The sequence below is a fragment of the Geotrypetes seraphini genome, chromosome 17 (assembly GCF_902459505.1).
Source record: "Geotrypetes seraphini chromosome 17, aGeoSer1.1, whole genome shotgun sequence".
NCBI lineage: Eukaryota > Metazoa > Chordata > Amphibia > Gymnophiona > Dermophiidae > Geotrypetes > Geotrypetes seraphini.
Genome location: NC_047100.1, coordinates 45,772,651 through 45,787,019, shown reverse-complemented (window position 1 = coordinate 45,787,019; position 14,369 = coordinate 45,772,651). Strand labels below are relative to the sequence as shown.

Here is a 14,369-nt window from a genome sequence, read left to right as displayed (position 1 = left end):
ACCACCCTTTCGGTAAAGAAAAACTTCCTGGTGTCGCCATGAAATTTCCCACCCCTGATTTTCAGCGGGTGCCCTCTTGTGGCCGAGGACCTTTAAGAAAGAAGATATCATCTTCCACCTCGATGTGGCCCGTGATATATTTAAACGTTTCAATCATGTCTCCTCTCTCTCTCTACGTTCCTCGAGTGAGTATAGCTGCAATCTGTTCAGCCTTTCCTCATAGGCCTGTCACCTATATTATATGCAAATCTGCCTCATGCATATTCATTAGCAAAAATGGGAAGTGTGGCCATTTTGCAGCTATGCTAAAACTGGTCCCAGCGTGTGGGAAAGCTCTGCATTAGTTGCGGTGCTGGCCACTTTTTAAGCACAGCTTAGCAAAAGGGCTCCAAAACAATTCCTAAAATGATATTTTTTTCTTTGATTACACAAATAAAATCTCACTATTTTAGAATATTCTAATTGAGAGCAAAACAATCGCTCGATCACATGCACCCTAAACCACAAGAGCACCCTAATATAAAACAAAGCCAGTTAAAACTAGAGAGACCATTTTGTATCTCAAAAATACTTTATTGGTGTCGTAGCTAAAAAGCTATGACTGTGTATCCAAGAAACTAAAAACATTTAAATATCAAAAGATTAAAAATAGACCTTTTGGTATACAGTTTAACTCTTTACAGTACTTCATTTGAGAAAATACAGCTTATTTACATTTCAGACTGGATGAAGAATTCCAACCTTTATTATTACAGTGGGCTTATCTAGTGAGATTTAGGAAAGGACAGGAAGTGGATGAATCACTATATTAAGTCACATGCAGATTCAAGATGTGGCAACCAGCCGAGTTTCTTGGTGAGCAATCAACATGCAAAATTAAACTGATGTAGAACAGTTTGAGCAGAAGTGTGTAGTTGCATAAATGCCCTTGTACCCTACAGTGCTGAAAAAATTAAGATTATATTAAAAAAATACATGCATTTTATAATTTTAGTTAGGGACTGATGCTAAAGAGACTCTATATACCCTGGGTGACTACAATCCAAAAAGCAAAATATATCATCTTACAATGCTAGAAAATGTTAAACTTTCAACTCGGTTTGGTTTTGTTGTTGGTTTTTTTGGTAAGGATATCACAATTTTGTTGTTACAAAATTTCTTCAATGGGTCAAAAAGAGTTAACAAGATGTAATTACCACCTTATTTCTCTACAAATCAAAGCCTAGGGTTTTTGTGTCACCCACTCAAAATGACTTTCAGTTTCAAATTTGCTGATTTTCCTAAACCTTTCCAGTATTTGTAGATCTGCAGGAGAGGTTTTGCTTTTGTTTGTGCCTTGTGTATTAGTGCACCAGACTCTGCTTAAATAGAGAGCCGTCTTCTGACGTAAGAGCCTTTGCATGTAGCTCACTTTGTCATTGGTAGTACAGAAGTAGTTACGTACAGGCACAGTAGTTACTCTCCTGCCCCCAGGGTGCTTAAGGGACCTTTCAAGAATTCCTTTCCCATAGACACTAAATGAGAGCAACTTTAGTAAATAGGCTCCTAAGCTTGGGCTTGAGGCAATAGAGTGAAGTGACTCACCCAAGATAAAAAGCATCAATGGGAGAAGGAGGATTAATGCTCTAACACGCATACCACTAGCCCACTAGGCTATGCCTCCTCTTTATACTAATACCTTGCACAGGTGCGCACCCACTCACTACATAGTCTCATTTCACCCTAACAATTCTACAGCAAGTCTGTTCCTTATTCATCCTATATTAACCTGAACGTGTAATTCCATTTCATTTTGAATTGTGAAAATAAGCCACAACAAATCAAAGAAAATAAAGAAAAGCCCTATCCAAGTAGGGTCAAATAAAACCATCTGCTAAAGAAATGTCTGACTCAATTGCAGGCTTAACAGACCCTATTGATGGGCAGTATTCCTCGATATTTCTTTGCTATTTATTTGGTTTCATACAGTACTTATTAAACCCTAAAATATAGAATGTAGTCTTTCAAAAGACAGTAATTTTGAAGTTAACAATTTAAAAGAATTTCCAGCTGGATGGTCTACAGTCAGTTTATGTAATCTATAATACACATATGTATTAATTCCATAATACACAGATGCAGTACCTGCACCCATTAAAAAAAAAAAAAAATCAAAATTAAAGTTCATATATACCATCAAACCAGAACTAAATAAGCCTGCTTTGAGCAGAACAAGCCAAATTGCCAGTTGGCTGCAACTAGGACTTCTCTCCCTTCCCTGCCCCTGCTCAGTAGGGGTATGCAGCAAACAGACTACTTCTTCCATGGGGCTCATTCACACACTCGGACCCCCCTGAAGTTTACATGTCACTCGTCGAAATTTCTTCCTCAGTTTTCCTGGCAGCAGTGCGCTGTACACAGGCGCACACACACACATACATACACTTGCAGATGTGTTCTTTCACTCTACTCCATTCACATGGACCCATGAAGCGGCCAGGTTTTCCAACCTCTTCTCTACTCTTTGCTCCAACACCAGACCCAAGTGGTGTGGACCAAACGTTGTGGCAAGCTCAGCCTGGGGTGCGAGCTGCCAGCGCCTCCTGCATCTTCTCCCGGCAGCAAGCATACTTCTGAAGGATCTGTTTCACGTGCTCCTCTTCCTCACGCTGCAAAATCCGCAAGAAGTTCTGGAGTTCTGGCATGCTAAATGCATCCCACTGCACAGGAGGAGAGGAGTAAGACATCATTTACTCGTCATGTTTTCATTCAGTAATGACCAAAAACAAGTACTGAAGAAGTGTCAAGTATAATAGAAACAACACAATCACTTCTCAAAAAAATACTATTGTATAATTTCAAAACGAGTGAATGCCAGGCCTCAGAGACCGATTATTCAAGCCACTCTTGCTGAATAATGATTCGGTCAAGATCTCAATCATTGGCCTTTGGCATACAAAAGCTATTAATCAATGTGTGTATTGCCTTAACTTTTTTATAGCTTTTGTTGTTTTTTGTTTTTTACTTTTTTATATATATAGTTTTATAAAGCATCCAGTGATACAAAAAAGTGCAAGAAATTTGAAAAGCCGCTCCACATTTAAGCTAAGTGCTTTTCAAATTTCTTGCACTTTTTTGTATCGCTGGATGCTTTATAAAACTATATATATAAAAAAGTAAAAAACAAAAAACAACAAAAGCTATAAAAAAGTTAAGGCAATACACACATTGATTAATAGCTTTTGTATGCCAAAGGCCAATGATTGAGATCTTGACCGAATCATTATTCAGCAAGAGTGGCTTGAATAATTGGTCTCTGAGGCCTGGCATTCACTCGTTTTGAAATTATACAATAGTATTTTTTTGAGAAGTGATTGTGTTGTTTCTTTCATTCAGTAATGAACCATCATGATAACACAGTAGTATTTTATAACAGAGCAAATTGTACAGTATATACATGACAAATATGCACCAAGTAGGGAAAGCATGCAGAACACAGCACATGGAATTCTCTCCAGCCCTGTGTATATTCTGAAAAATCCTAAATTTCCTGAGCACGTCTCACAAGGTTCCCCTAACCAGGGGTGTCAAAGTCCCTCCTCGAGGGCTGCAATCCAGTCGGGTTTTCAGGATTTCCCCAATGAATATGCATGTGATCTATTTGCATGCACTGCTTTCATTGTATGGTTATTAGATCTCATGCATATTCATTGGGGAAATCCTGAAAACCCGACTGGATTGCGGCCCTCGAGGACCGACTGACACCTGTGCACAAAGTATGTGCAAAGTTTGCAAGCGACCAACTCTGGCCCTGCCTATGGCATGTAGGGGTAATTCATAGGAGTAGGAGTATTTCATAGGAGTTGCAGGGAGTAAGGGCGGTTTGTGTATTTGGAAGAGTGGGGTCTTCCACCTTTTAAACTGCCTTGTCCTGTAACTACTATACTTAATCTAAGTTTCTATGTTACAGGAACTGGAACAATATTTTAGGTGGTTCATTTCTCTGGAGCCCACAGTCCCTTTTGGCTCATTTTCAAACTTGTGACGTTTTACCAATTTTAACCTAATGCCAAATTTCAGTTCATTCCATTACATTTTCAGAGTTACTTTGCCCCCAGACAGAGACAGACAAATGTTAAAGCGTATGGTTTCCCACTGCTTCTACATATCCACATCAGAAGTATAATAATATTTCTGAGATTATAAATACAAATAAAGTCAAAACTGCAGATATTTTTCAAGATCAATGCAGTTTGCTCCTGTCCTCAATGAAGGACTCTCTCAAGGAGAGGCTTTTACATTGTCAGATTTGAAAATCATATGTTTAAGATAATTTCGTGAAACATGCCAAAAGAAGCAAAAGTCAAAATGATGAAAAAAGTGATATTCTGAATGCTTTTCTGGTTTTGCACAGCTCAAAGCATTCTAGATCTGTTTACTCGTTTTAACATATGTGAATTATAGAACTACAAGTTCCAGAATACTTGGGATAGTGTATAAACATATAAGGCATGATTAAATATATCCTTCTAGCCTTCAGTTCTGCATACCACATGTTACTCCTGGCAGAACTCTGCGCAAAATATTTGAAAATTCTGCGCACAATATTTCAAAATTCTGCAAAGTTTATTTTGTACAGAATTCTCCTAGCCTGAGGTCTGAAATTCCTTCCTGCCTTTTCCTTTCTCAGCCTCCTCCATTCCCCCTCTCACTCCAACTACAGTTCTGTCTCCCTCTGAATCCCATCACTCTCTCATTTGCTCCCTGAATCCCTCCTTAGCCCCTAGTCTCTTCTCCCCTGGCTAAGAATCTCTTCCTCCCTTCCCATCCCCTCTCTCTTCCTCTACCAACCCCATGACCCTTCACCCCACCTCCTCTCGCTAGCACCCTAAATCCCTTCCCTACTCCCCATGGTCTAGCATCTCTCTCTCCCTCTCTCTATGGTCAAGCATCTCTTCCTTCTCAACCCCCTTCCTAGCCTCAGTTTCCTTCTCACGCCCTTTCCCTTCTACTTATGGGTCCAGCACGCATGTCCCGTCCCCTCCCCTCCTCCCCCTGCAGTTCTAGCATACATGTCCCCTCCTCCCCCCACACACTTGTAGTTCAGGATCCATGTCCCCTTCTCTCCCTTCCACCACAGGCCTAGCATCCATGTTCCCTCCTTCTCCCTTAAATTGTGACCCAGCTTCCATGTTTCCATCCTCTCCTCTTCCCCCAAGTGGGTCTGGCCTCCCTCTGACCAACCGACCCTTCCCTCCATGAGATCAGATATACTACAAGTCTCCTATAGCAGCAGTAGCTGTGGCAGCTGACTGGCAGAGGCAGCGCTTTGAACAGGCTGCTTGTGGCCGGCCCTGCTAAGGCCTTCCCTCTGCTGCCATCTATCTACAGGAAGTGATGTGGCAGAAGGAAGGCCCTGATGGGGCCAGCCGCAAACAGCTTGTTCACAGTGCTGCCTCTGCCAGCTGGCCGCCAATGCTGCTACTTCCTTGGTTGGAGGGAGGCCAGACATGTGCGGGGGAGAGGGGACAGGGACAGGGGCTGAATGGAAGGTTTGCACAGAATTCTGCATGGATGGGGAATTCTGCACTGTGCAGTATTCCACTAGGAGTAGCATAAGAAACCCTGGGGAGAACTCCTGCACTGATATCGAAGAAGATTTAAAAATAAAATTTAAAATACTGGAGCCATCTCTGTGGCTAAGGATAAGCACAGTATGTGGCGATATCAGAGGACCAGGCTGCTGTTACATAGTAACATAGTAGATGACTGCAGCTAAAGACCCGAATGGTCCATCCAGTCTGCCCAACCTGATTCAATTTACATTTTTTCTTCTTAGCTATTTTGGGGCAAGAATCCAAAGCTCTACCCGGTACTGTGCTTTCTCTGTCAAAGCTCACTCCAGCCCATCTACACCTTCCCAGCTGTTGAAGCCCTCCCCAGCCCATCCTCAACCAAAAGGCCATATACCGTGCAGTCTGCCCAGTACTGACCTTAGTTCAATATTTACTATTTTCTGATTCTAGATCTTGTGTGTTCATCCCACGCTTCTTTGAACTCAGTCACCATTTTCCTCTCCACCACCTCTCTCGGGAGCGCCTTCCAGGCATCCACCACCCTCTCCGTAAAGTAGACTTTCCTAACATTGCTCTTGAATCTACCACCCCTCAACCTCAAATTATGTCCTCCAGTTTTACCAGTTTCCTTTCTCTGGAAAAGATTTTGTTCTACATTAATACCCTTCAAATATTTGAACGTCTGAATCGTATCTCCCCTGTCCCTCTATTATCCAAGTTAAAGTTGGCTGAACAGCGTAGTACAAAATGCAGTCATTTGAGCACGTTAAGTGGATGCTAAACACTAAAGACAGTTTTATTCCCCCAAGTCTACCTATTTCTGCTCCTGTCATACTTACATTAACATCTCCTGTCTCATTCTCCTTTAGTACAAAGCTTAGAACCTTCTCACTAGGCCCTGCCAGGAGTCGTAGATGCAAAGGCTTCTCCTCATCAGACAGCTTACGCAGGTACACTGTGAAAAAGGAAATAACACATATCCATTTGGACTGTATCTTAATTAAGTAAGCAGTTATTTCTGGGGTAGATAATCTCAACATACTGTATACCACCACCAGCTAGTCTGTAAGTTAATTAACATTACACTTCACTGTCAATTATATGCCGATGATTTACATTTACTATGTATCTATCTGGAGTCTGGAAAAAAAACAAGACCTATTTCAAAATATTTTGAAACCGTTTAAACATTTACTGTGACCTTTGAAAATATATTAGTATAACGGTTTTATTCTTTTTAATTTTTATTTATAAATTTTTGCATTCTTACAATATTTGAATTATACATATTATATTCAATTAATACATGAAAATTGTGATTGCAAATAATTCATCTTATCATATAAAATATAACCCTCCCCTTTTTTCATTTCTTAATTCCACATAATATACATTCCCCTCCCCATTCTAATATAACTATTACTAATGTGCTATGAAATCTGATCATTGGAATAACGAGTGAATGGTTCCCAAATTTTCTTAAAATTATGAATATTTCCCGGGTTGTATTATTTCCCGGTTGTAGTGCTATTGTTTTTTCCATTTTGTATATATGACAGACTGAATTCCACCAAAATGTATAATTTAATTTAGTATAATCTTTCCAATTTTGAGTAATTTGTTGCATGGCGACCCCTGTCAATATTAATAATAGTTTGTTATTATTTGCTGAAATCGGACTCTGAGTTCTCATTGCTGTACCAAATAGTATAGTATCATATGAGAGTCCTACATGATTTTCTAGTAATTCATTAATTTGGGGCCAAATTAATTTCCAAAATGCATTTACACAGGGACAAAAAAAAATTAAGTTTTATTCTTAGTAATTCATAATTTGTGTTCAAAGTGTTGTCCTTAATCCTTGAAACTTTTCTATTCTGCGATGCTTTCGCTAACACTTAGACCTCTCATCTCCCATCTTCTTACCAGCAACAAACCCACTATGTCTTATCCTAACCCCACTATCCCCTTCTTCTTCTCAAATATGTAACTTTTCCCCTCCTCTCCCCCACTCTCTAGTTTGTCTTGTAATTGTTATTTATGTTCACACAATATTTTTAATATGCTAATTCAATCTTAGTCTTCCTATCTTTTAAATTTATTGTCAACCGGCCAGATATTAATTTGATAGTCGGTATATTAAAATTAATAAAACTTGAAACTTGAACTTGACACTGGAGTTTCATTAATTCAGAGCTTAACTGTTTTGTAAGCTCAATGCGCTGGAGCTCCATTCTGTTGAAAACAATGCTCCCTCTAAGGATTGGCCAGGTGTGTGTTAATTTTATTTTCTGTGAACGGCAAGTTCTAAAGTTTCAAGTTTATTTTTATATACTGCCTATCTAGCAATCTAGGCAATTATGTGCGAGCAACAAATTCTAAAAACCAGATTTGCAAGTACAAGGGGGTGCTGAAAAGCTCTCAGCCCAACCAACCAACTTCTTAAATTCTGAGCATTATTTTGCCACTGTAGCTGAAAAGAGTTCTTATTTCGTTAAGTGCCAATTTGCAAAACCTAAATTCTATGTTTTGACACTGTTTCAGATCATTAGTTGAACCATATTCCATGGCATTCTCTTCTTGGTTGGGCTGAGAACTTTTCAGCACCCCCTCTCTCTTCAGACAGTACTGCCCTGGTCTCTGCCCAGGAAGCCGCCATACTTCTAATCGAATGAGAGAAATAGGCGGCTGTGCCACAGGCAATGTATGTTGACGAGATTGCCATATCTGGCAATAGATGGTTTGCAAGCTGATCTGCCTCATCTTGACTGACTGATTAGAACAAAGCGACAAATCAGAATGACGAAAGTTGTTGGTCTGTTCCAATAGAGGAGTAAAACTCTGTACATCTAGTCTCTGCAATATTTTATCCTAATTGGCCGAACCTGTAGACTGAAATGCGGTTAGACAAACCTCTTGGTTAGCATGAAAGGCCAAAACAATCTTCGATACAAAGGAAGGTATCATGCGTAGGATAACTCCTGTTTCTGTGATCCTGAAGTATGGTTCTCTGCATGAGAGTGCCTGCAATTGAGACCATTGCCAGCAGACATCCTGGCACCACTGTCTTCACTGAGATCCAGCAGGGATACCTCTTGAATGGCCTTGTAAAGAGGCTTACAAAGTCCCTTCAGGATGATGTTAAGATTCCATGTTGGAAAAGGCTGGCGTAATGGAAGCCGCAAACTTAGCACCCTTTTCAAATTCTGGTCACATCTGGATGGGATGCTAGCAAAACCTTTCCCACTTGGGCTTGAAAGCACAAGAAGCCTGCCACTTGTACCTTGAAAGAGATACCACTGCCAGGCCTTTCTCTAGTCCGGCCTGCAGAAAGTCAAGAATCATCTGAATTGGAGCCTTGACAGCTCCACATCATCTTTGGTGCACCAAAGCTGAAAAGCCATCCAGACCTTAGCATAGGTTGAAACAGTTGAAAGCTTTTTAGCTCAGAGAGTAGAAATGACTACCTCTGAATATCCTCTGCATATTAAGGCAGAGTGCTCAATAGCTATGCTGTAAGACCAAAGTGATCTGGGTTCTCCATGCGAATTGAACACTGACAGAATAGCCCCGAATGAATCAGTAGATATAAGGACCATTTTCTCTGACTGAGAAACCATCTGCCCTGTACCAGATGCCTGCCACAATGGGCTTCCCAGCCTGAGAGGCTGGTAGTTGTTGTGAAGATCACCCATAAGGTGATTCGGAGTGGACACCCCTCAATAAGGAGTCTATTTGGAGCCACAAGAAGAAACACCTCGCCTCGAATACATACAATGTAGCAAAAGAGGCAAGGGAGGCATCCTATCAAATAAAGCTGAAGTGAAAGTGAAATTAGCTCACCTGGTAGCAGGTGTTCTCAAATCTGGGCAACATCATCTGAAGCAGCCCCCTGTGGAGTAAGGATAAGAAAAAGGATCTAGGGTCTTGCCTTCACACCAGATAGCAAACTTTTTCCATCTGAAATTATAACACATCTTAGTGGAATCCTTTCTGGAAGCAAGCAAGATGTAGGAGACACCCTCATGCAGTTGGAAGGATTCAACTTGTAGCCTTTTAATAGCCAAGCCATGGAGAAACACAGAAACATGATGGCAGATAGAGGTCAAATGGCCTATCCAGTGTGCCCATCCACAGCATCCACTATCTCCTCCTCTCCTTAAGAGATCTCATGTGCCTGTACCACTCTTTCTTGAATTCAGACAAAGTCTGTCTCCACCACCTCTACTAGGAGACTATTCCACGTCCTGTAAAAATCTACCACCCTTTCTGTAAAAATGTATTTGAGCCTATCACCTCTTAACCTCATTCTTTGCCCTCTCACTCTGAAGTTTCCTTTCAGTGGAAATAAACTTGCCTCATATGTATTTATACAGTAGGTATTTAAACATCTATCATATCTCCCCTCTCCCACCTTTCCTCCAAAGTATACATATTGAGATCTTTAAGTCTGTCCCCATACACCTTATGTCGTACACCATAAAACCATTTTAGTTGCTTTCCTCTGGATCGACTCCATCCTGTTTATATCCTTTTGAAAGTGTGGTCTCCAGAACTGTTGTCCACAATTTTCTAAATGAGGTTTCACAAGAGTCTTATACAGGGGTATCAATACCTCCTTTTTCCTACTGGCCATTCTTCTCCCTATTCACCCAAGCATCCTTCTAGCTTTCGCCGTCACCTTTTCAACCTGTTTGGCCACCTTAAGATCATGACATACTATCACTTTCACTTTCTATGCACAAAAGTTTTTCACTCCTTAAGCTCTACCATTCTCTTAGGTTTTTGCAGCCCAAATGCATGACCTTGCATTTCCTATAACCTGTTCTGAGCTCATTTAGGAGAACGGGATAGAAAACAAAATTAAATAAATAAATCTTAGCCGCCAAATTTCAGACCATTCTTCAAGCTTCACTAGGTCCTTCCTTATGTTTTCCACACTATCAGGCGCATCTACTCTATTGCAGATTTTGCCTGTCATCATCCGCAAAGAGTCTAAACAAAGGAGAATTATGGTCCAATCCCAGACACTGCTAGCACCGAGTCAGTGTCCATGAGGAACATATTTGGAACCTTTAAACCACTGGGAGTTTCCTGAACATTTGGGTAAAAATGGCTGAAGTGAAATCAGATGCCTCAATTTGGGTCAAAAAGGAGAAATCTATTCAACTGGGTGCTCAGGGCTTTAGAGGGCCACGAGAGCCATGGGAAAACAAAGAAACTTACCAAAATCACTGAAAACGCCAAGAAAAAAACAATATGTAGAGATGTAGGGGATCATAGATCCAGACAAAAAATGGAACAAAAAGACAGACAGGCAAATCACAACTGGGCAAACTCTTCCCCTTTTCCAAAAAAAAAAAAAAAAAGATCAAGATGGTATGGATGAACAGCATCATCTTAGCAACACAAGGGAGTGGAGGGGACCCTACTGCCTGCTCCTGTGCAACGCAGGGTGGGAACATGTACGAAAATGTGCGCTTGACAGTCCCAAAAGTTTCTAGAAGTTAGAATGCTGAGAAAAGTCTTTACTGAAGGCTCTGTCGGAAGACATCACCCAGATGCGAGTATATGATGCCCTCCTGTTTTTCCTCCAAGAAACAATTGATACTTAAAACAAAAAAAACATCAGTACTTCTAACAAAACTAGTAGTTCTATGTGTCTTATTAGTACTGTTTCTGCAAGAAGGGCCAAAGGGAGTTAAGTTACATTCAATAACTGGCATTGAGCTTTCTGAATCTGCTTCAGAGCTTTGACAACTTGAATTTTCTTTATTTGAAAACCCCTTAGCTACCAGTGCCAAAAGATTTTTATTAAGTACAGCGTTAGCAACTTTGTGGGACAAAATCTGTCTTTGTCTTGTATATACTTTGCCCGATCTTATTTTTATTTTATAACTAAAATTTTAATATTATAAACCGATCAGATACATGTCGATGGCCGGTATATCAAACTATAAATAAACTTGGAAGTAGACACTTCTTTTAAGCACTGCGACTCGGCTTAAAAAAAAAAAGTGTTACACTTTCACTTTTCATGGGTGCAAGAGTAAAGGTATTGAAATAATTCAAAAGTGTCACTTTAGGTAACCTTTTGAAATACCCCACCAAATTATGAGAATTTTCCCTTCATTTAATTTATAAAATGGTGACTAATACTTTTTAAATATTTCAAGACTCATATTATGTAAACCTACACTAATATTAATTAGTCTTACAGGCCAAGATGGTGGCACTGTGAGGGGATAGTAGCTCTGCAGTTCTGACCTTTACCAGGAAAAGCAACGAGCTGCAACAAAGGCTTGTGATCTAAGTCAGGTGTATTGGCAAATGGTACATTGCAAGAATGTGTTCGGAACTCAATTTGTGCAATTAAAGAGGCTGTAGAACCACCAAAGGTGAAGAAGTCTGATAAAAACAAGCCTGGAAGAAACCAGTTAGTTAACAATGAAGGAGAAAATTTACCAGCCAGTATGGCAACAAGATGTAAATTGATTAAATATGGATTTAAAAAAAAAACCAACCAGATAACCTGAGGTGACCACGTTTCATTACATGCTTAAATGCAAAGAAACCACAGAGGACCAAAGGGTCACATGTATAGTTGCCAACTTTTCAAAATTATTAGGGGTGCTAAACCCAACTGAATTATCTCTCCCTGGACAGTCAAGGAGTTTGTTCAATACTGGGGATGCTCCTATGGCTGCATGGTTCTTGAAAGGATTACCAAGTGATGCCACTTCAGCTTCCTGTTTCTTTACATTCAAAGTCTGCAGTATTTTGTTTTGTTTGCTCTTTACATTCAGATACATAGCAAGAGAGACTGCATTTTTTTTTTAAAGCTGAGGAGCAAATATAGAATCATATTTTGTAACTTTAGACAATATTTTACTATAGTCCTAATGCAGAAAGCTTCCAAAATGGGGCCAATTCAAGTTATATGTTTGATCCTTATTTATAATTGTTGTTTACACCTTGTTGCCATATCAGTTGGTCATTTTCTTCATTGTTGACTAGGTCCTTGCAGACTTGATTTTTACCAGACTTTAGACTCAATCTAGGCAGGATTCTGGGAGCAGGCAAGGCTAACCTGTAGAACTGCACATTGGAGGAAAACTTGCATTTAACCATTTGCTGGACACCATCTTTCCACAAGTACAGAAAGGCTGTTCGTTTAGAAAAGTGGCAAATATATTTTTTCATAAATACAAGAATGCATTCAGGAGAAGGGAAGCATGTAATACTTACCTTGGTCCTCTTTTTCTGTTCTCTCAAAAAGTGCAAACTTGCGGGGATTGTCCACTACCATGAATTTCTTGAGCAGGGCCTCAATCACCTCACTGGCCCTAGTCTGCGCACTAACGTGCAGGTGTTTTGCTGTGCCCTTGGGCAAATAGAAAGAAGTACGTCGCTTCACTGCCTGAGAGCGTGTAGATTGTTTCCTGCTGTCATGGATGGAAGGTGGTTTTCGGGAGGCTGGCACAGACACAGGACGGATCAGCTTCAGCTGCACTTTTATGAAGCCAGTGTAGGAGCCATCCTTGTTCTAGAAAGGAAGAGGGAGTTAAGACATAGGGGAATTTGTCCAAGCCACTGTATCTTTGTATTTGCCAATGGCTTGCATCCCATTCATCATGACTAGCCCTGTACAACCACATCCCAGTTAGCTACAATGTTCATCTGAATTGAGCTGCTAGAGATAATGGAACAAGTTCTTTGGTACGCAAGGAAGGGCTCTGTGAAGCCACATAAATGTGTTGCAAGACACCTGAATTTACATGTTGTGGGATCAGCAGAACAAGTATGTTAGGTAGATAATGGGGAGGAAAGGAGTTAGGGTAAAGTTCAACAGATTAGGTTCTTATCTCAGTAATATGAATTCTGTTAGAATACAGAAGAGTCCATATACTTGAGTAGTTGATTCCCGTTTCCTGCGAACTGCAGAAGGATCTCTCTTCAAGAACTTGATAGCTCCTCTTCTGCAATGGAGCACAGCACCCTCCTAAATTGGTATCAAAACAATCAAACACCACTGAAACATAAGAAAAGAGACGAAGAGGCACGGGTAACTTCCCCGGCAAGAAACTTGCTCTGTAACTTAGGAATAGAACAATTATTATGGGACCCTCCTAGGAGGAAAGAGAAAGGGAAACCCCCCGCCATACCTGAAATGCATTTCTTCTTTATCTTAAGTACAATAGCAGAAGTCCCAAGGACACCAGCAATGTCCAAGGCTGAAATCAGGCGAATCAAAAACAAGTCCACAGAGAGAGAGAGCAGTATGAACTCATGTGTATCCTAACAGAACCCAGATTATCAAGGTAAGAACCTGTTGCGGATACACAGGCACTAAAGTACCAAACTAGTGCCAAACATCTAGGGGGGGCTAAGCAGATGAGCCTGCCCATGGAGCCGAGGACCCAAAAACAGCATCTTCCCGAGCTACAGCATTCACTCTGAAGAACAGTCCAAGTAGCAGCTTTGTAGGTTTCATTAGGCAAAACAGCCTGGGGTTCTGCCCAGGAGGTCGCTACCCCTCTAGTGGAATGTGCTGCTAGGGAAAGAGGTGGTTGTTTCCCAGTACATAGAGGAAATCACCATATGGATCCATCTGGCAACGGTTGCCTTGGAGGCTGGCATGTCCTGCCTTGAGTGACTGGTCAATACAAAATGATGATCAGAAGGCCTAAAGCAGGGGTATCAAATGTCAGTCCTCGAGGACCACGATCCAGTCGGGTTTTCAGGATTTACCCAATGAATATGCATGAGATCTATTTACATGCACTGCTTTCATTGTATGCTAATAGATCTCAT

At 40.6% G+C, this 14,369-nt stretch overlaps 1 protein-coding gene across 3 annotated transcripts in view; it reads right to left on the bottom strand.

Annotated features, from left to right (window-relative positions):
- Positions 1-727: 727 nt before the first annotated feature.
- The window catches only part of RASSF1 (Ras association domain family member 1), a 122,212-nt gene continuing 108,570 nt past the window's right edge, over positions 728-14,369 (bottom strand). For all 3 annotated transcript variants that reach the window (XM_033926206.1, XM_033926207.1, XM_033926208.1), the window contains 3 exons: positions 12,804-13,101; positions 6,395-6,510; positions 728-2,699 (listed from right to left, as the gene is read on the bottom strand). In XM_033926206.1, the coding sequence (XP_033782097.1) occupies positions 2,553-2,699; positions 6,395-6,510; positions 12,804-13,101 (561 nt within the window). In that variant the 3' untranslated portion in view covers positions 728-2,552. The remainder of the gene's footprint in view (positions 2,700-6,394; positions 6,511-12,803; positions 13,102-14,369) is intronic.